Source organism: Natrix helvetica (assembly GCF_964273705.1).
Source record: "Natrix helvetica genome assembly, chromosome: 4".
NCBI classification, from domain to species: Eukaryota; Metazoa; Chordata; class Lepidosauria; order Squamata; family Natricidae; genus Natrix; species Natrix helvetica.
Window position 1 is genome coordinate 9557317 of NC_138550.1, and position 25904 is coordinate 9583220.

The 25904-nt window shown below is 45.3% G+C and overlaps 1 protein-coding gene across 1 annotated transcript in view; it reads left to right on the forward strand.

Moving 5' to 3' along the window:
* Window positions 1-25407, forward strand: part of TYR (tyrosinase) — a 71670-nt gene extending 46263 nt beyond the window's left edge. The window contains exons 4-5 of the mRNA XM_081950355.1: window positions 10356-10537; window positions 24442-25407. Coding sequence (XP_081806481.1) covers window positions 10356-10537; window positions 24442-24662 — 403 coding nt within the window. The 3' untranslated portion in view covers window positions 24663-25407. The remainder of the gene's footprint in view (window positions 1-10355; window positions 10538-24441) is intronic.
* The last annotated feature ends 497 nt before the right edge of the window (window positions 25408-25904 follow it).

Here is a 25904-nt window from a genome sequence, read left to right on the forward strand (position 1 = left end):
ACACACCATCATTTCCTCCTCTAATAAAAAGAGGAGATTCTTCCTTTATTCTTCAGAACACTCGTACGGCAATCACAATCAATTCACAGAACAATTATTAGAGAAAGCAACACCCTCGGGCCCTAATTTTGTCATCCTCTATTGGTCTGTTTGCCCCCGATTTTGAATTTTTTTAAAAAAAGACAATTACATAACATTATCCTACTTGTGCTACATTTTTATCCGGTTATTTCGTGTGTGTGTGTGTGTGTGTGTGTGTTTGTGTGTGTATGTGTATGTGTATGTGTGTGTGTGTATATATATATGCTGGTTTTGTTGTATTCGGGTCTTTTCCCATGTAAGGTTGAGATTGTCTTTGCAACCTTTCAGCAGGATCTCACCTGCCATCTTCAAGCGTGGGCTTTTAAGCCCAAGCCCGAAGATGGCAGGTGAGATCCTGCCGAATGGTTGCAAAGACAATCTCAACCTTACATGGGAAAAGACCCGAATACAACAAAACCAGCATACCTACACCCGTGAAAATCTACGAAAACAAGTATATATGTATATATATATACACATATGTATATTTGTTTTCGTAGATTTTCACGGGTGTAGGTATGCTGGTTTTGTTGTATTCGGGTCTTTTCCCGTGTAAGGTTGAGATTGTCTTTGCAACGTTTCGGCAGGATCACACCTGCCATCTTCAAGCTGTGGGCTTAAAATGGGAACTTGGGTTCCCATTTTAAGCCCACAGCTTGAAGATGGCAGGTGTGATCCTGCCGAAACGTTGCAAAGACAATCTCAACCTTACACGGGAAAAGACCCGAATACAACAAAACCAACATATGTATATATATATATACTATATGTATATATATAGTGTCACAACCCCTGGTATGCCCAAATATGGGAGGGAGCATACTGCTTCCCTTTTTCTGTCTTTCGGCTCACCCTAGGAGCCATCCAGGCAGAAAGCCATTTTTTTATGTTGCCTTTGTTACATTTGTGTTGCATTTATTTATTTATTTATTTATTTATTTATTTATTTATTTATTTATTTATTTATTTATTTATTTATTTATTTATTTATTATTTATTTATTTATTATTTATTTATTTATTTATTTATTTATTTATTTATTTATTTATTTATTTATTTATTTATTTATTTATTTATTTATTTATTTATTTATTATTTATTTATTTATTATCAGCACAAATGCAATATATATGAATGCAGAGCCATTTCTGGTAACAGAGCTTTTGGGTGAGTGCAAAGGTTAGAGGCAGGCTCACTAAAATCCCATTAGCTTGAGAAGCACAGGTCTACTTAGAGTTTATTGGAATGCACAACGAATTGAATTTCCAAAATGTAGCAGACTAGCCTTCTCTGGCCCTCTGCCCAGAATTGCCAGCTAATGGCCGGAATAAGTGATTAGCCACTTGAAAATTACCATGAAGCTGCATGTACCTACCGCATTGTGTTGGATATGGCCATAATTTCCTGTGCACAATGGGGACAAGTCGCTGGGGTTTTTTTGAGAACTGGTTGCCTGGGGGACTTCTAGCCTCAAAATAAGCACCTTAGGATAGGGGTCTCCAACCTTGGCAACTTTAAGCTTGGTGGACTTCAACTCCCAAAATTCCCCAGCCAGCTTTACGTGGAAATGCGGTGTGTGCGCTTGTCAGCGCTGTGCTCCGGAAAAGCCAAACTTCTGGGTTCTAGCATTCATTCGTGCCTGACAATCAGCTGGCCGGCGTGCATGTGCAGATCGGTTTTCGGCACTGCTACGCGCACAAAGGACAGCTGATCATCATGTGTGCATGCTCGCCTGAAACCAGGAAGACAAGCAGGCAAGGCCGTGCGTGCCGTGCGACATGGCTTTGTGTGCCATTTTGGGCACATGTGTCATAGGTTCACCATCATGGCCTTAGGAGGTTAAGGACAGCGGAGAGATCATTTCTACAGATCCATTTGTTAGCAGAGATTTCTTTTTTTCTGGATTGGTTCAGTGGTGGGATTCAATTTTTTTTTACTACCTGTTCTGTGGGCGTGGCTTGGTGGGCATGGCATGGCTTGGTGGGCGTGGCAGGGGAAGGATACTGCAAAATCCCCTTTTTCCTCCTGATCAGCCTGGACTCAGGAGGCAGAGAATAGATGGGGCGGGGCCAGCCAGAGGTGGCATTTGCCAGTTCTCCGAACTACTCAAAATCTTTGCTACCGGTTCTCCAGAACCGGTCAGAACCTGCTGAATATGACCTCTGGATTGGTTGGTTGGCTGGTTTGGTTTGTAACCTTTTCCCCAGGAACTCAAAAATCCTTATGAAGAGATCTCCCTTTGTTTTATTGTCAGAACAACAACCCTGCGAGGTAGGCTGGGCTCTGTGATGACTTGAGGCTTCCAACAGCACCACTTTCTTTTTGGAGTATTGAGGATGTAGCTTGCCGGTAGTCCTCGACTTACAACAGTTCATTTAGTGACCATTCAAAGTTACAAAGACACTGAAAAAAGTGATTTATGACCATTTTTTCACACTTACGACCATCGAAGCATCCCCATGGTCACATGATCAAAATTTAGGTGCTAGGCAACTGACTCATATTTATGACAATTGCAGTGTCTCGGGGTCATGCGATCCTCTTTTGCAACCTTCTGACAAGCCAAATCAATGGGGAAGCCAGATTCACTTACCCACTGTGTTATTAACTTAACAGCTGCAGTGATTCACTGAACGACTGTGGCAAGAAAGGGTGTACAATGGGCCAAAACTCACTTAACAACTGTCTCACTTAGCAACTGAAATTTGGGGTCCATTAAGAGCTGTGGTGGTGCAGTGGTTCGGATGCAGTACTGCAGGCTACTTCTGCTGACTGCCAGCTGCCTGCAATTTGGCAGTTCGAATCTCACCAGGCTCAAGGTTGACTCAGCCTTCCGTCCTTCCAAGGTATGTAAAATGAGGACCCAGATTGTTGAGGGCAACAGGCTGACTCTGGAAACCGCTTAGAAAGCTCCGTAAAAGCATTGTGAATCAGTATATAAGTGCTATTGCTATTGTCGTCGTATGTCGAGGACTAGCTGTACTAATGTATACATAGAGCATATGTGCCTTATTGTAATACAATCATATCACTAAATAGTAACATTAAATGTGATTAAAAGATATACAATTATAGAGTCTACAACTGAACTGGCTTCTGGAAATCCAAACAATGAAAGCAGGATTAATGTGCATTTGAAACAACTGTTTAAAAAATATTTGAGGTTACAATACAATAATACAATATAATAGTAGAGTTGGAAGGGACCTTGGAGGTCTTCTAGTCCAACCCCCTGCCTAGGCAGGAAACCCTGTACCGTTTCAGACAAATCGCTATCCAACATCTTCTTAAAGACTTCTTAAAGGTTCATTTCATACAGTAAATCATCAGCATACAGAGCAGTAAATAATCATTGACATTCTTCAAAATATAAACAGGATGGAAGGAAAGACGAGAGGGAGGGGAGGAAGTGGGAGGGAGGGAGAGAGGGAGGGAGGAAAGAAGGAAAGAAGGAAAGAAGGAAGGAAGGAAGGAAGGAAGGAAGGAAGGACAGACAAGGGGTTGAAGGGTGGGAGGAAGGAAGGAAATTCATATAGGACCATAATCTATAGAGAGAGGTCTATAGGAGATCTCTCTCTTGCGACCTAAATATTGTTAACTCAGGAGGGACCACTGAGAAAAAATAGTGGAGAAGGAAACAGCAGAATAAAACCAAGCCAGATTGGGAAAGGATACAGAAGGTTTTGCCGGGTGACTGAATAGTTTTGTGTCTATTCTCCTGGCATGAATAAAAGATGACAAAAGATGTTGATAATCAATTCTGACTTCTTTAAAATTTAATTTAATTCTTCAATTAAAAAGCTCTAAAGAACAAAATGAAAAGATTGAAATGGTGTATGGATGTGATGGAAGCCAAGAAAGGTTATGAAGACTGAAAGGTATAAAGAACAAGAGTCAAGGGTGTTGACATAAATCAGATTTTTTTTTTTTTGGTTCCTTCATTCTTGCCCCCAATGGGACTAGCATGATGGGTAGGAAAATACCTATGAAATGTAAAGTTCCATATTTCATTAAGTAGTCTTCAGTCAAATTGCCAGGAGTAATACAATACGCAACATTTTCAGTTATTAGAATAGAATAGAATAGAATAGAGTTGGGAAGGACCTTGGAGGTCTTCTAGTCCAACCCCCTGCTTAGGCAGGAAACCCTACACCACTTCAGACAAATGGCTATCCAACATCTTCTTAAAGACTTCCAGTGTTGGGGCATTCACAACTTCTGGAGGCAAGCTGTTCCACTGATTAATTGTTCTGTCAGGAAATTTCTCCTCAGTTCTAAGTTGCTTCTCTCCTTGATTAGTGTCCACCCATTGCTTCTTATTCTGCTCTCAGGTGCCTTGGAGAATAGTTTGACTTCTTTGTGGCAACCCCTGAGATATTGGAACACTGCTATCACGTCTCCCCTAGTCCTCCTTTTCATTAAACTGGACATACCCAGTTCCTGCAGCCGTTCTTCATATGTTTTAGCCTCCAGTCCCCTAATCATCTTTGTTGCTCTTCTCTGCACTCTTTCTAGAGTCTCCACATCTTTTCTACATCATGGCGACCAAAACTGAATGCAGTATTCCAAGTGTGGCCTCACCAAGGCATTATAAAGTGGTATTAACCCTTCACGTGATCTCAATTCTATCCCTCTGTTGATGCAGCCTAGAACTGTGTTGGCTTTTTTGGCAGCTGCTGCACACAGCTGGCTCCTATTTAAATGGTTGTCCACTAGGACTCCAAGATCCCTTTCACAGTTACTACTACTGAGTAAGGTACCACCTATACTGTACCTGTGCATTTCGTTTTTCTTGCCTGAATGTAGAATTAAATCCAACGTATTTTTATGCAGCTTTTGTAAAGCTTTATGGGGTTAATAAGTGATAATATTTAAAATATATTTTATTTTGTTTTCCGGCCATGTTAATTGTATTCCTGTAAAGATACTTCCTTAGCCTACATTGGCTAATAAGATTACTTTATGCTAAATGAAAAGCATGTACCCTAAATTCATAAATTCTCACCGTGAAAAATTTAGTTCCTCCTCCAGCAGCCTGGAGCCTGAGCAGGGAAAGCCAACATGGAAGTTAGAGAGAAACTACGTCTGGCTGGCAAAATGAGTTGAACTGGAAATCACAAGACAATTGTGTAACTGTTTCAGTAATTAATATTCCCTTTGATGTTCAAATTGCTCATTAAAAATCTGGTATGATAATTTCCATAGTCTGTGCCTTAGGTAACTAGTTTGCTATAAGACAACAAGGAATGCAATACAAGGTTTAGGTAATAAGAAAGACTAAAATGCCAATTCCTCTTTCATTTTGAGGCTAGAAATTCATCAAGGCTCTAGAATAATATTTCTCCACCTTGGCAAATTTGAGATGTGTGGACTTCAACTCCCAAAATTCTTTCTTTGCATGTTTTCTCTCCATCTCCTTATTCCTGAAACTAAAAAATAAATCTTCTGGTTTCAATTTCAAATCCATTTGTAACATTTTCTGAATCAAACAATATATCAGAGCAGCCCCCCCAAAAGTCAACACAAACCTAGGCTGCATTCATACGGATAGAATCAAGATCACATCAAGTGTTGGTACCACACTTAGAATATTGCATCCAGGTTTGGTCACCATGAGATAAAAAAAGATGTTGAGACTCTGGAAAGAGTGAACAGAAGAACAACAAAAATGATTTAGGGGGCTGGAGGCTGAAACATATGAAAAATGTTGCAGGAATTGGGAATTCTGGTGAAAAGAAGGACTAAGGCTGACATAACAGCAGTCTTCCAATATTTGAGGGGCTTCCACAAAGAAGTAGTCAACCTATTTTCCAAATACCAGAAGGCAGGACAAGAAACAATGGATGGAAACTAATCAAAGAGATATCCAACCTAGAAATAAGGAAAAATTTCCTGACAGTGAGAACAATTAATCAGTGGAACAACTTGCCTCCAGAAGTTGTGGGAGCTCCATCCCTGGAGACTTTTAAGAAGAGACCGGACAGCCATTTGTCTGGGATGGTGTAGGGTCTCCTGCTTGAGCAGGGGTTGGACTAGAAGACCTTCAAGGTCCCTTCCAACTCTGTTATTTTGTTATATCTGATCCCACTACTTAGCAATCCACCAAACATGATAAAATTGATTGATTCCATTGATTTCATCTCCAACGGTTATTTGATATTACTTACTGTATAAATCTTTGACAATTTAAAAAATTGTGCATGATACTCTGATTATGCTCCGGTTAATCAAATTGCCCCTAAACTCTGTGAGATCAGAATTTATCAGCTATTATTAGAACTCTCTAACCCTAATGTGAACAGATTCATGTGTGGTCCTTTGCCTGCTCGTTGGCTAAATGAAGGGGAGAAATGTAGAAGCCCTCATTGCTATTACTCACTTTATGGCAAATGTAACCATGTCCCTAAGCTGTTATTTACATAATCAAGAACCTGGTGACCACACTGATGTGCAAAACTCATGGGAAGTTAGAATAAATGAACACATATCACCCATTTTCACATGCATTTATTAAACATAGAGTGGCTCAGTGGTTAAAGATGCTGAACTTGTCTGTAAAGCTTACCATCTGGGTTCGAGACCCGAGCGCTGTGCGATGGGGGTGAGCTCCCGTTCCTTGCTCAAACTCCAGCAGTTCGAAAGCATGAAAATGCGAGTAGACAAATGGTACCACTTCAGTGGAAAGGTAACAGCGTTCCATGTGCCTCGGCATATAATCATGCTGGTCACATGACCACGGAAAGGGTCTTTGGAGAATGCAGACTCCCTCAGCTAAAAAACAGAGATGAGTGGCGCCCTCTAGAGTTAGACACAATCTTACCTTTTATTGAACATGTGGATGAGCTCAACACAGAAACAAGGCAGAAAGCATGAAGTGTAGCTGTGCCTCTGAGCTGCTCTGTACAATTAGGAACCTACTGATCACGCTGATGTGCAAAACTCATGGGAAGTTAGAAGAAATGGGCACACGTCATCCATTTTTCCAGGCATTTATTGAACATGTGGATGGGCTCATCTGAACCACACCAACACAAGACAAAAAAAAAAAACACCCATGAATGTTTGTGCAGGTGTTGTGATTGTCTCATTCCATTTTCAAAACTATCTAGATGTAACTCTAGAAGTAAGCAAACACTTCACAAGAATCAAGAACCCATGACATTCAGGATATAGTGTTAGATGTCTTCTGAATTTGAACACGTTGCCGTACAGTTTTATACCAGAGGTGGTATTCAGCTAGTTCTGGAGAACCGGTAGCGGAAATTTTGAGTACTTTGGAGAAGCAGCAAAAGCCACCTCTGGCTGGCCCCGCCCCCACCTATTCTCTATCTCCTGAATCCCAGCTGATTGGCTGGGTCTTCTTTTGTTGCCCTGGACAGGAGAACGGAGCTGGAAAGCAGGTTAGTGGGGCGGGGAGGGAATGGGGATTTTACAGTAGCCTTCCCTTGCCACACCTACCAAGCCATGCCCATAGAACCGGTAGTAAAAGAATTTGAATCCCACCGCTGTTTTATACCTTCTCTTACATGATCTAACCCTCCCATCTAGATTTCCTGCAGAAATACATTCTCCACGTCTCAACTTCACATGGTCTTTTTCACTGGGAACCCCAAGGTGCAGTCCCTAAAGATGATCCAGGGGTGAAATCCAGCAGGTTCTGACAGGTTCTGGAGAACCGGTAGCGGAAATTTTGAGTAGTTTGGAGAACCGACAAATGCCACCTCTGGCTGGCCCCGCCCCCATCTATTCTCTGCCTCCCGAGTCTCAGCTGATAGGGATGAAATGGGGATTTTGCAGTAATTTTCTCCTGCAGTGGGGAGGGAATGGAGATTTTGCAGTATCCTTCCTCTGCTATGCCCACCAAGCCACACCACGCCCACCAAGCCATGCCCACAGAACCAGTAGTAAAAAAAAATCGAATTTCACCACTGGGATGATCCCACTGCTGTTTCTTTGTTAGCTTTCAGTCGCAGAGTCAAAGCAGTTCTTGAGCTTCTGTTGGACTTGCTGTATTTTGCTTTTGTGATTATTCATGGTGACTGGTCAGGTTCCTTGGCGCAGCCCAAGAGCAATTCTTTCTCAGGCACCAATCTCACGCTGCCACTTTAACAAGATTTATTGAGACAAAAAGAAATGTTGTTTATTAAGAAGTCCAGCAAACTTCCAATTTAAGAACAATGCAATTTACAGCCACAACCGAGACCAAAATTCCTGGTGCAAAGCAGGATAGTTTGTGAAGTGAGTTTTGCCCCATTTTACGACCTTTCTTGCCACCATTGTTAAGTGAACCACTGCAGTTCTTAAGTTAATCTGTCTTCCTTTTGGACTTTGCTTGTCAGGAGGTCACAAAAGGGGATCGCATGATCCCAGGGACATTGCAACTATCATACATGCACACCAGTTGCCAAGGGTCTGAATTTTGATCACATGGCCACAGGGATGCTGCAATGGTCGTTAAGTGTGAAAAATGGCCCTAAGTCACTTTTTAGTGCGGTTGTGACTTCAAATGGACACTAAACAAATGGCTGTAAATTGAGAACTACCTGTAGAGTTCATTTGAATTTTTTTTAAAAAATACGCCTTTTCTGTTTTATCTTTTACAAAACATATCAGTGTGTGAATATTGTGGTACCTGAGTCTCATACATTTCATACAAGCAAATTAGGATTAATCACATTTGCTTCATTTAACAAGCTTATAAAATGCTAATCGCAATACACATCTTTATATTAAATTATAATGTTTCATTGATGGGTTATTCAGTATTTCAATATGGTTTTTTTTATACCAGTCACCCTATCTTAATTATCACACCTTTTAATATGAGTAAAATATTATCAATCATATTTGTTTCATTTAACAAACTTAGGTAACTAATATTAATCCCAACGTTTATATTACATTAAGATCTTCCATGATTGCTTATTCGACTTGTTTAGTTATTCAATATTTCAATGTATTTTTATATCAATCACCACATACTATATAATACAGCTGAGATATTATTAATCATATTGCTTACGTTTAGCATACATATGCATATTCATATTGCATTATCAACTTTCATGTTTTGTTTAGTCAGTGGCTCTATGCATTGTTGAGTTTATTTGAATGTTTAGTGCCATTCAAAGTTATGACATACCTGGAAGGAGGGAGTTATCACTCACTTCCAAAGTTCTGATGGCTGCTCTCCCCAGTAGACATGTTGCAACCACACCTCAGACACTCAGCAACACAACATGTATGCCCATTTGCAGATACACCCCCCCAGATCACATGACCGCCTCTCAGGATGTTTTTGCTGAAAACCACAACTTAATTGCAATTTTCAGCAAAACTGTGCCATAGCGAATAATCAATCCGCTTAACAATCATGGCATTCATTTAAGGAGCACTGTTGTTAGTTTTACGACTGCCATATTCACTTGATGACCACTGCCAAAAAAAAAAGGTCATAAAATTGAATCACTCACAAGACCGAGCTGATTGAAAACCATCAGGGTCTTAAGACAGGACCGGTTACGGTTGTGTCAGAGCTGCCTCTCTATCCATTTCCTAAGAAAGAAATATCCTTAGCTCCATAGATTTAGAGAAAAGTACTTTTACTAGGAATGAACTGAAAGCAAGACGTTCCAGGCAAGCTCTGAGGCAAAGTGCGCGAAAACAGCAACTTGAAACAAACTGTATAAGACTAGGGGTCGGCAATCTGTGGCTCTGGAGCCACATGTGGCCCTTTCATCCCTCTGCTGCAGCCGCCACAATGTCTGATTAGGAGGGGGAAGTATGGGCGCACCAGGACGAGACTCTACGGCAAGGAGTAGGTTTTTCGGTCAGCTCCGCAATTGATAGGGCTTTCGATTAGGACAGGTAGAGGAAAAAGAATGCTGGGAGGAGACTCTATGGCGGGGGAACCGGACTTCCGGTCAACTCCAGAATTTAATGGGGGGGGGCTTCTGGTTAGGACCTTTGTGGCTCTTTGACTATTTAAGGTTGCCAACCCCTGATATAGACCAGCCCCTTGTAACTAGTCAACCAGAGGACTGCTGCATACCAAAGCTGGAAGAAATGATCTTGGAGAGATAAGCAAAGTCCAGGCCGCAGTTGCAAAGCTGTAGTGTTTTCACCATTCTCATGGAAACCTGTAGCTGAGCTCCTACATCTGGATCAATCTAGGACCAACTACCGTGTGGACATTTATTCCTACCTATTTTAGATTGGAAAAGCGCCGTTGTTTCCTTTGTTGAAATATTCATATCAAATTTTCCTCCCTGCAGCATTTATGAACAGTGGCTCCGGAGACACAAACCCCTGCTTCAGGCCTACCCCGAGGCCAACGCTCCTATTGGACACAACCGGGAATATTTCATGGTCCCGTTCATTCCTCTCTATAGGAACGGGGAATTCTTCATTTCATCCAAAGAATTGGGCTACGACTATGAATATCTTGTGGAACCAGGTAATCTGACCCCCTCATTCTAAGGAGGACCAGTGGAGGCAAGGTAGTACGCATTTCTGTGCCAGTCTTTATTTTGATGCATTGGCTCAGCAGGACTCTAAGAGATAAGATCCCATTGAGAAGCATAATACGTGTAGTCCTCAATTTGTAGCCATTCAGCGAGTGACTTTTCGGAGTTCCCTAAAAATAAGCGACTTACAACGGATGCTGGGTGTTTGAATGTTGATCACATAACCGTGGGGATGCGGAAACGGTCACAAGCATGATGTCAAGGTTGCAAGTAAATACATCCCTTTCAATGAGAACTCTGCTATCTCAGCTGGTCTAAGCCAGCCTGTGCAGCAATAAAAGAAATGCTCAGGAAGCTCTATTTGGGAGTAAATCTTTGAGCTTTATTTGTGCTACAGACTAGGACTTTAGCACACAACGAGTTCAGATAACCAAATAAAGCCAGCGCTGGGCCCTCCGCCTTCCAGCGCCTCTTATAGGGTCCTAGTAGCCCCCATCCAGCACAGCTCCCTCTTGCAGCTGATTTCCCGTTGCTCGGTTCAAGCAGCCACCATCCAGTGTTACTCTCTCTCGCAGCTTATTTTTCTTATTTATTATTTCTTAGATTTTTAGACCGCCCCTCTCCCAAAAAGGGACTCGGGGCGGTGTACAGTCAATAATAAAAACATTCACAATAATTAAATACGTTTAAACTGCATTTAAGATACATTGGAGGAGGAAATAGACTGTGCTAAGAAATAAATAATTCTAATCTTAAAACATCACAAATAAAACCCCAACCCTAAAATAAAATAAATCCCTGGGAGGTACAACTAAGAAAGTGCCAGGCCAGCTGATTGAAACAGGTGAGTCTTTAACTTTTGCCGGAAGGAACGGAGGTCGGTGGTAGTTCGAATGTCTGGGGGGAGGTCATTCCAGAGGGTTGGGCCCATCACAGAGAAGGATCTACTCCTAGGTGTCGCCCGCTGGCATTGACTAGCAGACGGCACCAGGAGGAGCCCCTCTCTGTGTGAGCGAATAGGTCGCAGGGACGTGTGTGGTAGGATGCGATCCTGCAGGTAACTAGGTCCACTGCCATGGAGCGCTTTAAAGATGGTGATCAATACCTTGAAACGCACCCGAAAGGCCACAGGTAGCCAGTGCAGCTCGCGCAGGAGAGGTGTTACGTGGGAGTAACGTGTACGTCCCATAATAGCCCGCGCGGCTGCGTTCTGAACTAGCTGCAGTCTCCGGATGCGTCCCAAGGGAAGCCCCATGTAGAGAGCATTGCAGTAGTCCAGGCGAGACGTCACCAGCGCATGAGTGACCGTGCGCAGGGCACTCCGGTCCAGTAGGGGGCGCAATTGGCGCACCAGGCGAACCTGGTGGAACGCCCCCCTTGCCACGGCTGCCACATGGTCCTCCATTGACAGCCGGGCATCAAGGAGGACGCCCAAATTGCGCGCCCGCTCCACAGGGGACAATTGTTCGCCCCCTATGGCCAGCGATGGAGTCAGCTGGCTGAACCGAGGTGCCGGTAACCACAGCCACTCGGTCTTGGAGGGGTTGAGTTTGAGTCTGTTGTCCCCCATCCAGACCCCGACGGCTTCCAAACACCGGGACATCACTTCGACAGCCTCGTTGGGGTGGTTTGGGGTTGAAATATACAGCTGAGTATCATCAGCGTAAAGATGGTACTCAACCCCAAAACCACGGATGATCTCACCCAGCGGCTTCACATATGCGTTGAACAGGAGAGGCGAGAGGACCGACCCCTGTGGCACCCCACAAGTGAGTGGCCTCAGGGACGATCTCTGCCCCCCTGTCAACACACATTGCTTCCGGTCGGAGAGGTAGGAGCCGAACCACCGCAAAACGGTGCCTCCGACTCCCATCCCCTCCAACCGGCGCAATAGGATACCATGGTCGATGGTATCAAAAGCCGCCGAGAGGTCTAATAGGACCAGGATAGAGGAGCAACCCCTATCTCTGGCCCTCCAGAGATCATCAACCAACGCGACCAAGGCTGTCTCAGTACTGTGCCCGGGTCGGAAGCCGGACTGGCGCGGGTCTAGATAGTCGGATTCGTCTAGGTGTCGTGGGAGCTGCTGCGCCACCACATTCTCAACAACCTTCGCCAAGAAGGGGAGGTTGGAGACTGGACGATAGTTAGCTAGCTCCATTGGGTCGAGCGCAGGCCTCTTGAGCAAGGGTCTCACCACCGCCTCTTTCAAGGCGGTTGGTAAGTATCCCTCACTCAGTGAGGCGCTCACCAGGCCCAGGAGCCAGCCTCGTGTCACCTCCCAGGCTGCCAGTACCAGCCAGGAGGGGCACGGGTCCGTTAAACAAGTGGTGGGTCGCAGCCGTCCACGCAGCCTGTCCAAATCCTCGGGGGCAACAGAGTCAAACTCCTCCCAGAATGGTCTCTCAAGACTCGCTGTTGGCGGCTCGTCTGGTCCACTGACGGAGGTCCACCCGCTCCGGATCTGATCGATTTTGTCCTGAAGATATTCCCCAAACTCCTCTGCTCTACCCTGTAAGGGTGTCTCCCGCGCCCCCTGCGATAAGAGGGAGCGAGTCACCCTAAACAGGGCGGCAGGGCGGTTATCCGCGGACGCAATAAGAGCAGCACAATGTCCACGTTTGGCTGCTCTTATTGCCACAAGGTAAGTCCGCAAATAGGCTCTTACCTGTGTTCGGTCAGATTCGGAGCGCGAGGATCTCCATCTGCTCTCTAGACGTCTCCTGTGGCGCTTCATCACCCTGAGTTCCTCAGTAAACCAAGGAGCCCGGGTGGGTCGATGCCGCAGGAGAGGTCGCAACGGCGCAACCCGGTCCAAGGCCCCAGTCGTCGCCCTATTCCAGGCAGTCACTAGGTCCTTGGAACGGGAGCGGGACAAGGCTACAGGTATTGGCCCAAGCTCCGTCAGGAATCTATCAGATTCCATCAGGTGCCTGGGGCGGTACCAGTTTATAGAGTCTGGTTCCGCCTCCTCGCGGTGGGGGATAGCGCCAGGGAAGTCCAGCCAGAGGGATGAGTGGTCTGACCATGACAGGGGCGTGATAACTAAATCCCCTATTCCCAGATCACTCGTCCACTGTTCAGATACAAAAATGAGGTCCAGTGTGTGGCCCCCTTCGTGAGTGGGGCCCTGCACTAATTGGGTCAGGTCCATGGCCGTCATGGAAGCCATGAACTCCCGAGCCACCTCAGAAGCCGCTCCCGTTGACGGCAAGTTGAAGTCCCCCATGACCAAAAGTCTGGGAGTCTCAACTGCCGTCGCTGAGATTAGCTCGAGGAGCTCGGGCAGGGCTGCTGATGCATAGCGAGGAGCCAAGTATACAATCAGCAAGCCCCACTGCCTCCCTGGGCCCCAACTCACACCAAGGGACTCACACCCGGGTATCTGAGGAACAGTGAACTCCCTCGGCTCTAAACATTCCCGCATAACCACCGCCACCCCACCACCCTTACCCAGGGCCCGAGGCTGATGGAATGCTCGAAAACCCGGTGGGCACATTTCCACGAGGGGTAAACCACCCTCGTGGCCCAACCAGGTCTCCGTTATCCCTGCAAGGTCTAGCTCCCCCTCTGAGATCAACTCATTAATGAGGGGGGCCTTGTTGGTGACAGACCTTGCGTTGCAAAGCATCAGCCGCAGGCCCTGGCTCTGTAGCACCTGTCCACCTAGACTGCAGGGGTTGGTACAAGCGACCGGGCGTAACCAGCAGCCGCGGTCTCCCAACCGACCTTGGGATCTTATCCTGTCATCGCATCCCCTCCTCCCCGCAACCGTTGTAATAGGACAACCCTCTGCTTTCGTGACCTTTATATTCCCCCCCTCCACCGCGTCCCCGTCCTTCCTGGACTCACCCGTCTGTCCGGCTCTGGCCCTCCTCCCGGTCTGATTAACCCTCCCCCCCACCCTGGGACCCCCTAAAAAAGATAAAAAACACTTTACTAAAAATCCCCTTAGCTTCCGATTCCTGCACCTCTCGGGGTCCACGAACCCATCCTCGAGGCGGGCCCTTGGAAGAGCCAAGGGCCAAGCCTGCGAGAGAGGGGCCTCCCGCAGGCGGAGCAAGTCTAACCTCGAATACGTTATTAAAAGTCCCAATAGGGTAAGGTACTGATAAAACAAAGTTGATAGGTCATAGCCGGCGGGCTAGGGTCTCAATAAGGACCAGCTGATTGCACGAGTGCATTGCAGTTAGATCAAACAGCCCACCCAGCTGCGCAGCGCAGCACTGGTGCAGCGCAGCACTGACGTGATTTTATCCCCCAGTGATGCTTTCAGCAATCGCCGACATTAGTCCCTTGCAGCTGCTTCAGGTCTCTGCAGGTTCTGCAGACTCTGTCGCAATGGAGGTAACTGCTCTGGAGACCACCCATAGTCAATCTCCCCCCACCCCCACCCCCACAGGTAATGACGAGCCTCGGCCTGGGGCTCCACATGATGTCAAGGTTCCAAGTAATACATCCCCTTCAATGAGAACTCCGAAGCAGGCATATTCCCCAAATAACGTTTTATGGGGACATATCAAATTGGCACAGTCTTGGTGGAAAGTTCCCGCCGGTTTTATATCCAATTAAAAGTAAAACTTTGTCACTCCCTCCCCCGAGTCCCCAGTCACATGATCCAATCGGCATGAAGTACGGTGACCTAGATGCAGTCTAGGTGACCTCAGCATGTAGTCTAGGTGGCCTCACTCTTCACTTTTCAAACACCTGCATGAATGTCCTTGATTCCCAGGGGAAAGAATGTCATTGAGGCTATAACACCTCAGCTATCTTGACACCTCCCTCCCTGGTTCCTTAGCTCCAGGCTGTGTCAGCCATGAAGCGAAGGGAAGAGAAACCTGCTTAGAGAAAAGCTACAAAAAGGAAATGGCCACCGTTAGGCCAGCTTCAGGGTTGTCACCTGAAAAATAGTCATACATCACTTTTTTTCAGTGCTGTTGCAACTTTCAACAGTTACTATAGGCACTGTTGTAAGGTGAAGGCTACCTGTGCATGTGTGCATTCTGTTTGCTTGCTCTGCTCTTCAAAGGTGATAAATGCAAGCCAAGAGCTGTGTTGTGGCCAACCAGCAGAGCTGGCAGAAGAATCGGACAATGAGGAGGTTGGGGAGGAACATGGGCCAGTCCTGGAGTCTGGGGAAGGCTCGGATGAGGGCTCTGTATCAGAGGCAGAAAGGGGGCCAGAGCCATATGCCAGTTATCAGCTGCCTTCAAAGTCAGACATCAGTGAGGCAGAAGAACAGCTGGAGCCTCTTCCCAGTGTGCGCATGCGCAGAGTTGCCAGACAAAGGGAACAGGTAAAGAACAGGGGTCGACCTAGGAGTAAGGCCACAATTGGACGGTGAATGGCCTCTCCCAGATGAAATAAAAGAAGAGCGAAAGGGGAGTGGAGTTTGCAGGAAACAATTCGCTTAATTGGTTCGTGACTCTACGAGACTCCTTGCCAAGTTTTGCAGATATCGGCCTGGCAGCTCTCCAAGCCAGATAAGGTCTGTGACTGTAAATCCTCCCTTGAAAGACTTTGCTGGATGTGAATGAGCAGAATTCACAGTGAATTAATAAAAGGGGTTTTTGTCAGGACCAAGAGTTGGCTTCATGCTCTTGGGAAGCCTCAGTCAGAATAAGCTGCCTCTGAGCCCTTTTTTCCTGTCCCTGCTGCAAAACTTCATACAGTGCATTTTAGCTTTGGCAGAAAATGCATTCTAGACTAGAGCCTGGAGACAAGCTACCAAGGGTGACAGGGAATGTCTCAGCCCCAGTAATGTTTAAATCTCTTTTCCTCCCACCTGCTCTTGCCACCACATCCCATCCAACACCAGTAGGCATTCTGCCAGACTGATCCTCTGTGCAATGCTTTTTCGGGAAACCATTTAATCTTCTGTCTTGGGGGAATGGAGAGAGAGAGAGAGAGACTCACATTATTTTTAGCAAACAGGTCAGGTACTAATCAATTCCATATAGGGCCTCTGCTTCCCTCCGCTTTAACCATCTCACTCTTCATCTAAATGCACTTCATTTCTTTTTAAAAGTAAAGTTTCCTTGAAGTAGAAATATTTTTTTTTCTGGTTGGCTAACAAGTCCTAATTTATCTTCATTCCATCGGTGCTATTTCTTCCAACTTTATGTGCTAAATGAGTTCGAGTGAAAGCCACTGCTGCCTTGATCCAGCTCCTAAACCATGGTTTCTGTAGGCTCATGATTGCCAGGCTTAAATAATCAATCCAACATACTCAGGGGTGGGCTTGAAAAATCTTAGGAACTGGTTTTCTGCCTGGTTGCTGGGTGGACGTGGCCATGGGATGTGTGGCCTACTTGGCCTCCTGCACCATGGTAGGGGTGGGCCATTTGTGCCCTCCCCATGCTCCAGAGGCTTTCCTTGAGCCTCCGGGAGGGTGAAAACAGCCTCCCCCAAGCTCCGGAGGCCCTCCGGAGGCCAGAAATAGGCCCGTTTCTAGACTTCTGGAACTTCCAGGAAGCCTGTTTTTAACCCTTCCCAGGCTCTGGAAGCTTTCCTCAAGCCTCTGGGAGGGCTGTTTCCAGTTTTCCAGAAGGCCCATTTTTCACCCTCCCCAGGTTCCGGAGGTTTTCATCGAGGTGCCGGGAAGGTCGAAACGTTCTCCCCCGTGCTCCGGAGGGCCTCCGGAGGCTGGAAACAGGCCTGTTTCCAGACTTCCAGAATTTCCAGGAGGCCTGTTTTTGGCCTTCCCAGAGCCTCTGCGCGAGTCCTGCACTTACCTGGCATGATGAACAGACTGTGTAGAGAATCTTGGGAGGGGAGGGGCAGGGTGGGTGGGGCCAGCCAGTCCTTCCAACTACCAATTACAATAATACAATACAATACAATACAATAGTAGAGTTGGAAGGGACCTTGGAGGTCTTCTAGTCCAACCCCCTGCCTAGGCAGGAAACCCTATACCGTTTCAGACAAATGGCTATCCAACATCTTCTTAAAGACTTCCAGTGTTGGGGCATTCACAACTTCTGGAGGCAAGCTGTTCCACTGATTAATTGTTCTAACTGTCAGGAAGTTTCTCCTCAGTTCTAAGTTGCTTCTCTCCTTGATTAGTTTCCACCCATTGCTTCTTGTTCTGTCCTCAGGTGCCTTGGAGAATAGCTTGACTCCCTCTTCTTTGTGGCAACCCCTGAGATATTGGAACACTGCTCTCATGTCTCCCCTAATCCTTCTTTCTATTAAACTAGACATACCCAGTTCCTGCAACCGTCCTTCATATGTTTTAGTCTCCAGTCCCCTAATCATCTTTGTTGCTCTTCTTTGCACTCTTTCTAGAGTTCAGTGAACCAGATGCAAAATTAGCATTCAGTTCACCCGAACTGGTCCCAAACAGCTGAATCCCACTCCTGAACATACTGTGGTTTGTCCAAACCTAGAAGTCTGACGGGATAAGAATTTGAGAAGACAGAGGGGAGGAAGATGCTCAAACTTTATTTCAGTAACTGTAGGAGTTGGACAAGGCAGAACGTGGTGCTGGAATCGAGAGAAATCAGCGTAGAATTATTATGTTCCCACGAAGGGTCTAAGAAGTCTAACCTCCCTTGAATTCTGTTAACTCTTATCTACCACCTAGTGCTGACCATTAGTTGACTAGCTACTTTAGGCATGAGAAATATATAAGCTTAACTGGAAGTTATTGTGTGGTTGTGATTCTTCATGCCTGACAATAACCCCAAACCAATGTGCACATACATGTACACCTCTGCACAAAATGCACAGGTGCAGCATAGGTGGTACCTTGCTCAATAGTAGTAACTGTGAGAGGGATCTTGAAGTCCTAGTGGACAATCACTTAAATATGAGCCAGCAGTGGGCAGCAGCTGCCAAAAAAGCCAATGCAGTTCTAGGCTGCATAAACAACCTAATTTATATGACACGAACCTGTGAACCTCTGTGTAGAATTGTGTATACTCTTCAAGAACAGCCAGCCAAAGTTTTCCTCTTTAAAAATGCAGTTTAACAACAACATAGAATAGAATAACACAGTTGGAAGGGAGCTTGGAGGTCTTCTAGTCCAACCCCCTGCCTAGGCAGGAAACCCTGCACCACTTCAGAGAAATGGTTATGCAACATCTTCTTAAAAACTTCCAGTGTTGTGGCATTTACAACGTCTAGAGGCAACTTATTCCATTGATTAATTGTTCTAACTGTCAGGAAATTTCTCCTTAGTTCTAAGTTGCTTCTCTCCTTGATTCGTTTCCATCCATTGCTTCTTGTCCTGCCCTCAGGTGCCTTGGAGAATAGCTTGACTCCATCTTCTTTGGGGCAGCCCCTGAGATATTGGAAGACTGATATCATGTCTCCCCTAGTCCTTCTTTTCATTAAACTAGACATACCCCGTTCCTGCAACCGTTCTTCATATCTTTTAGCCTCCAGCCCCCTAATCCTCTTTGTTGCTCTTCTCTGCACTCTTTGTAGAGTCTCCACATCTTTTTTACATCGTGGCAACCAAAACTGAATGCAGTATTCCAAGGGTGGCTTTACCACGGCATTATAAAGTGGTATTAACACTTCACGTGATCTTGATTCTATCCCCCTGTTGATGCAGCCTAGAACTGTGTTGGCTTTTTTGGGCAGCTGCTGCACACGGCTGGCTCCTATTTAAATGTTTAAATGTAACATCGAATGCTACAAATGAGCATCTTCTGAAGACTTGTTTTGGGGATCCGATCAGGTGGCACTGAAAAACCTCTATTGAGTTCCAAGGAAACAATGATGACTGTTGACCAATTGGCATTAATTAGAATTGAGAGCCCACAGGGACTCTCCTCTTGAGATATATGTGTTTAAATACCAACAACGTGTGGCTGGAAACAAAATTAAAATGTCAAATTAACAGGAGGGATTAGAAAAAGAAATTTTTAGCCCTAGGCAATTTTGGGGGAGGTCAGGAGGAAAGGAAAATAAAAGTAATTGAAAAGAGAAAGGGAGACAAGAGGAAGGAAGAGATTTTCCCTTCCCTGCCCCTGTCCGTTCATCCTGCAGATAATATGCTGTAGCTTATTACAGCTGTTATCTGCATTGACTTAATTATTCGCAGAAACAGTCAATCTTTGGAAAAGTAATTATGATTTTTTTTCAAGGTTATTGGAACAGGTACCTGTCAGCAGGGGAGTTCAGGCCAGAAATGAATGCAGGGACATGCTGGAGGTGACTTTAGTCAGATTTAGCAGGGAAAAGGACTTTTTTATGGTAGGAATGGCAATCTTCGGATTTATGCAGTTTCCCAGACCAATTTTAAAAAAGTCCACAGCAAAGGGACTATTTCTGGCAAGCTTAGATTTTCTAAAAGAATTCTACTCTAAAGCAGGGGTGTCAAACTCAAGGCCCGCGGCCCACATCCAGCCCACTAGGTGCTTAGATCTCGCCCACGGGCGGCCTGGAAACAGCGAAGGATGAGCTCGCAGTGCTTCTGCCAGCAAAAATGGAGCTCGGAAGGGCTGTTTTCGCTGGCCGAGTTCTCGGGCTGCCACAGGTGCCAATGGCATGAGTGACATGACTAGTGACAAGGGATGGCAAGCTGGCTATGCCCACCCAGGCCACGCCCATCCCATCCCCCCCCCCGAGGTCAAACACAACCCTGATGCAGCCTTCAATGAAATCGAATTTGACACCCCTGCCATAAAGCATGATCCCAAGACTGTAACAGGCTAAAAAGACTTGTTTTGGTGGAGCTTTTTAATTCTGCTTCTGCCAAAGAAAACTGTAAGTCTTGGGTTTTCAATTTTTTTTACTACCGGTTCTGTGGGTGTGGCTTGGTAGACATGGCAGGGGAAAGATACTGCAAAATCTCCATTCCCACTCCGTTCCAGGGGAAGGATACTTCAAAATCTCCATACTATAAAATCTCCATTCTCTCCCCACTCCAGGGGAAGGATACTGCAAAATCTCCATTCCCACTACACTTCAGAGGAAGGTTACTGCAAAATCTCCATTCCCACCCCGTTCCAGGGGAAGGATACTGCAAAATCTCCGTACTGTAAAATCTCCATTCTCTCCCCACTCCAGGGGAAGGATACTGCAAAATCTCCATACTGTAAAATCTCCATTCTCTCCCCACTCCAGGGGAAGGATACTGCAAAATCTCCATTCCCACCCCGTTCCAGGGGAAGGATACTGCAAAATCTCCATTCCCACCCTACTCTGGGGCCAGTCAGAGGTGGCATTTGCCGGTTCTACAACTACTCAAAATTTCCCCTACCAGTTCTCCAGAACCTGTCAGAACCTACTGATTTTCACCGCTGTTTTTTCCCCTCTTTACATTCGATAAGTTTGAATGCTTTGCCTCTTAATTTGTCTATTTGCCACACATTTTCCAGGTGTGTATATGCCTTTGAATTTTGCCTGATGTGTGGAGTTTTTTTATTAGTTTTTCCCGATATTGAATTTTTCTTCCTTTTTTAAATTATTCCATGAATATATACAGGTAGTCCTCAACTTACAACCACAACTGAGCCCAAAATGTATGTTGTTAACTGAGTTTTGGCCAACTTTACGACTTTTCTTGCCATGTTTGTTAAGTGAATCACTACAGTTGTTAAATTGCCGTATTTTTCAGAGTATAAGATGCACTGGAGTATAAGATGCACCAAGGTTTTGAAGAGGCATTTTTTTTAAAAAAGTAGATAGATAGATAGATAGATAGATAGATAGATAGATAGATAGATAGATAGATAGATAGATAGATAGATAGATAGAGGGATAGAGAGGGAGAGAAGGAGAGAGAAATACAATAGGTAGGGAGGGAGAGAGAGAGAGTAGTTAGGTAGGTAGATAAAGGGAAAGAGAGAGAGAAATAGAGAGAGACAGAGAGATAGAGAAATACAGTAGGTAGGGGTGAGAAAGAATGTAGGTAGGTAGGTAAAGGGGTAGAGAAATAGAAAGAGATAGAGAAATAATGTAGGGAGGGAGGGAGAGAGAGTAGGTGGGTTGGTAGGTAGGTAGAGGGATAGAGAGAGAGAAATAGAGAGAGAGAGAGAGAAATACAATAGGTAGAGAGAGAGAGAGAGAGAAATAGAGAGAGAAATACAGTAGGTAGGAAGAGAGAGAGAGAAGGTAGGTTGGTAGGTAGAGGGGGAGAGAGAGAGAAATACAGTAGATAAGTAGGGAGAGAGAGTGTAGGTAGGTAGATACATAGGTAGATAGAGGGGGAGAGAGAGAGAAATACAGTAGGTAGGTAGGGATAGCGATAGAGAGAGTGAAAAAGAAAGAGATAGAGAGAGAAATACAGTAGATTGGTAGGGAGGGAGAGAGAGTAGGTAGGTTGGTAGGTAGAGGGAGAGAGAGAAATAGAGAGAGAGAGAAATACAGTAGGGAGGGAGAGAGAGAGAGAGAGAGAGAGAGAGAGAGAGAGAGAGAGAGAGAGAGAGAGTAGGTAGATAGGTAGATGTTTCCAGGTGTATTTATCCATGTGCTGGAGAAGGAAATTGCTGAAGCACCTAACACTTTCTTTCTGCTGGCACAGCACTTGATCAATGTAATTCTCATCAATCAGTTAAAGAGCTTTCCAAAAGGAAAAAAAAACCCTTTTTGCACTCTGCAAACCTCCCCAAACCGATTTTTTTTTCAAATAAAAGGTATGAATAGCCGGGGGGGGGGGGGGGGGCTTGTAGAGTGTTCCTGGGGGATGGGTGGCCAAAAACTAGCAAAAAACAGCCCATTTTTCGCGAAAATGGGCCCGTTTTTTGTCACAAAAAATTGCATAGCTTTATGGAGGCTTATAGAATGCTGCTGGGAGGGGGGCAAAAAAATGGGCCATTTTTTTGCTAATTTCTGCCCTCCCCAGCCCCCAGGAGCTTTCTGAAAGCTCCCATAAGGCTATGCATGGCGATTTTGGTGGACGGGGTTTCGGGAGGCAAAAAAATGCTGTATTCAGTGTATAAGACACACCCAGATTTTCAGCCTCTTTTTTGAGGAAAAAAGGTGCGTCTTATACTCCCAAAAATACGGTAGTTAACATGGTCATTAAGTGAATCTGGTTTCCCCATTGATTATGCTTGTCAGGTTGCAAAAGGGGATCACAATACTCTGGGACGCTGCAATGGTCATAAACGTGAATCAGATGTCAAGCATCTGAATGTAGGGGACGCTACAATGGTCATAAGTGTGAAAAATGTTCGTACCTCACTTTTTTCAGTGCCCTTATAACTTTGAATGGTCACTAAATGAATTGTTGTAAGTTGAGGACTACCTATACATGGTTTTTATAGGTATTCTCCCCCGTGTGTGTCATACAGATACATTTCAGTTAGTGAACTGCCGTTGACAATTCTGAAAGAATTGTAAGAATTATTCAGTCTGCATATTTATTACAAAGTGTTGATTCCAAGGGAACGAAATGAAAAAAAAAATCCTCTAATTTTAGATCAGATGCAGTCATGAAGCGAATTGCGTCCAATTCTTTGGCATTTTGGCATGGTCATTAAGTGGATCACCATGGTCGTAATGCGAACAAGGCTTTCCCCATTGACTTTGGTGGTCAGAATCCCTTTGGGAAAGGTGTAAATGGCGATTAGATGATTCTGCCATACGGCAACCATTGTACATGCCAGTTGCTAAGCAACTGGATTTTGATCACGTGGCCCCAGGGACACAACAGTCGTAAGTGCGAAGAACAGCCATAAGTCACTTTTTCAGCATTGTCCAAATGGTTGTTAAACAAATGGTCATAAGTCAAAGACTACCCATACTTCAACTTCCAGTAGCAATTACCTCAGTTTCACCTTATTACTACCTCAGAAATTATTGCTTCCTGAAAGTTGAGGATTTTAGCTCCCGACTTGATCGAGATGGATTGGCATTGATCCAAATCTTCCCCCAACTCTCTACTCCATTATCTTTTATTATGCTTGATTGGCCATATGGCTATCCTAGACTATTTACATCAAGCAGAGGAATATTCATTTTATACTCTGCCTTTTTAACCTACGCTCATTAAGTGGCAGCATCTAACTAACAACTGTGATTGATTCCAAAGAGCAAAGAAGGTCCATACCGGTTGGTCCTTGAAGAAATAGCTATGGCCTTCTGACTTCGGCTTCCTGAGAAAGCACAAATCACAATCTTAGTCCCCAAACCCTTTTTTATTTAGACGGCTGTGAATTATGGTCATTCACAGCCCGTAATGATTCACAAACGGTCTGTGAAGAGTCCGACAGATGTCTGCCTGTGTTGCCACAGTCTTTCAGGGTAATGTTGATAAGCACCCACCTTTATCTCCCTTGAAACGCTGCCAGAGACCTAATTGCCCATTAGTTTTGCAAGGCCAAAGGTAGCACAGAGTCAAACAGGACTTCTCAGAGCTTGAACCAACTATATGAACTAATTGCGTCGTGCAAAGGCTCATGTCCCATTCCCTCCTCTTTTATGTCTTATGGGAGGGGCCAATCATCTCCAAGCCTTACTCCCAAGTCCAGTGGTGGGTTGCAGGTGGTACGCTCTGGTACGGGCGTACCGGTGCTTGCCCGGAGCACCAGGTACCATTCCGGTATGGTGTTCTGGAGGGCCCGCCCACCCACTCGAGCTCCTTACCTGTATTTGAGTTCTTCAGCGCTTCCGCGCAAGGAGTGCACACTGCCTGTGCGATGCTCAGACGAGCAGCTAGAGTGTCACAGAGGCGTCGCAAGAGGTAAGGCCGCTTATGCACGCTGTGTGCTTTAATGTGGTGGACGCTGGGCCCCATTGCAACCGTACCAGTTGCAACGGGATCCAGAACCCAACACTGCCCAAGTCGCTGGCGGGTGGGTGAGGCTACATTTGGTGTATAAGACTCACCCAAATTTTCACACTCTTTTATAGGGGAAAAAGTGAGTCTTATACTCAAAAAATATGGTATTTCATGTGAAAGAAAAGACATATTCTTTTTTTGTTTCCTTTTTTACAGCCTCTCCCTTTCAGACTTTTCTCACTCCTTACTTGGAGCAAGCTCGTCAGATCTGGCCATGGTTACTTGGAGCTGCTGTGATTGGTGCCATAATAGCCATGGTGGTCAAAGGACTCATCACGCTAGGGACTCGAAAGAAGAAAAGAAGCATGGAAGAGACCCAGCCTTTACTCATGGAGGATGAAAATTATCCACACCTTACATATCAGTCACACTTATAAAACCATCCTGGCACTGAGACCTAAAGCTAACTTTGTGATGATGAAGAAAATATGTGTTGGCGTGTCCCAAAAGTGCTCTTTGAAAAGGCAACTGGATTTTGTTTTTCCTTGAAGATGTTTCACTTTTCATCCGTGAAGCTTCTTCAAAGCTGAGTGAATGATGGAGGATGGAAGGATTTATATTCCTCGCAGTCCTCTGATTGTTAGCGCTCCCTCTGAGAATCATTCAGGCCACTTGGAGGTATATCTAGGTCATCCAAATAGTGCAAATGGGTGTGGAACCTTCCTGCAGTTGCTGTTAGGACTGTGTTGCAAACTGGAGGTAGATCAGTGATGGGATGCTCCCAGTTTAACAACCAGTTCGGTGATCGCAGAGCTGTGTGCGCATGGGCAGGTCTGAAGAAATCTCCACTTCTGGGTTTCTTCGGAGGAGTAACATCAGTGGTGAAATTCAATTTTTTTTACTACTGGTTCTGTGGGCGTGGCTTGGTGGGCGTGGCAGGGGAAGGATACTGCCAAATCTCCATTCCCATCCCACTCCTGGGGGAAGAATATTGCCAAATCCCCATTCCCACCCCACTCTGGGGCCAGCCAGAGGTGGTATTTGCTGGTTCTTCGAACGACTCAAAATTTCCGCTACCGTTTCTCCAGAACCTGTCAGAAGTGGCTGAATTTCACCCCTGAGTAACACAGCTGATTCGCGTGGCAATTTGCTCAGCCGCACGAATCAGCTGAGAAGATAAAGGTAGGAAAATAGCTCAGGTGGGTGGGTGGGTGGGACAATCCGATCATCAGGACGTACCGGTTCGCTCCCAGCTGAAATTGCCAGAAGGTGACAGCACCATTCAGTCAGAATTGAAGAAGCTTCTCGGATGAAAAGTGAAATGGCTTCAAGGAAAAAACAAAATCCAGTTGCCTATTGAAAAAGCGTCTTTGGGACAACCATGACCTGGAGGACTGAGAATCTCCATTTGTGATGACCATCTTTTGAGGATTTCCAAAGCTGTTGATGTTTACAGAATATTTTCCTACTCCATAGTCCTCCTCCTCTACAAAATAGCTGTCATTGTGTGTGATTCTTGCAGCAAGCCTCTCTGGTAGATTTAGAAACAGATCAAAAAATGTGGGAAACCCTTTTAATCCCTATGGCACTATGGATTGGATCTCCTTCCTGAGGTCACTCCATGTTAAACGTTGAGAGAAGAGACCAAGAGTTCACACATCTGCTGGATTCCCATTGAC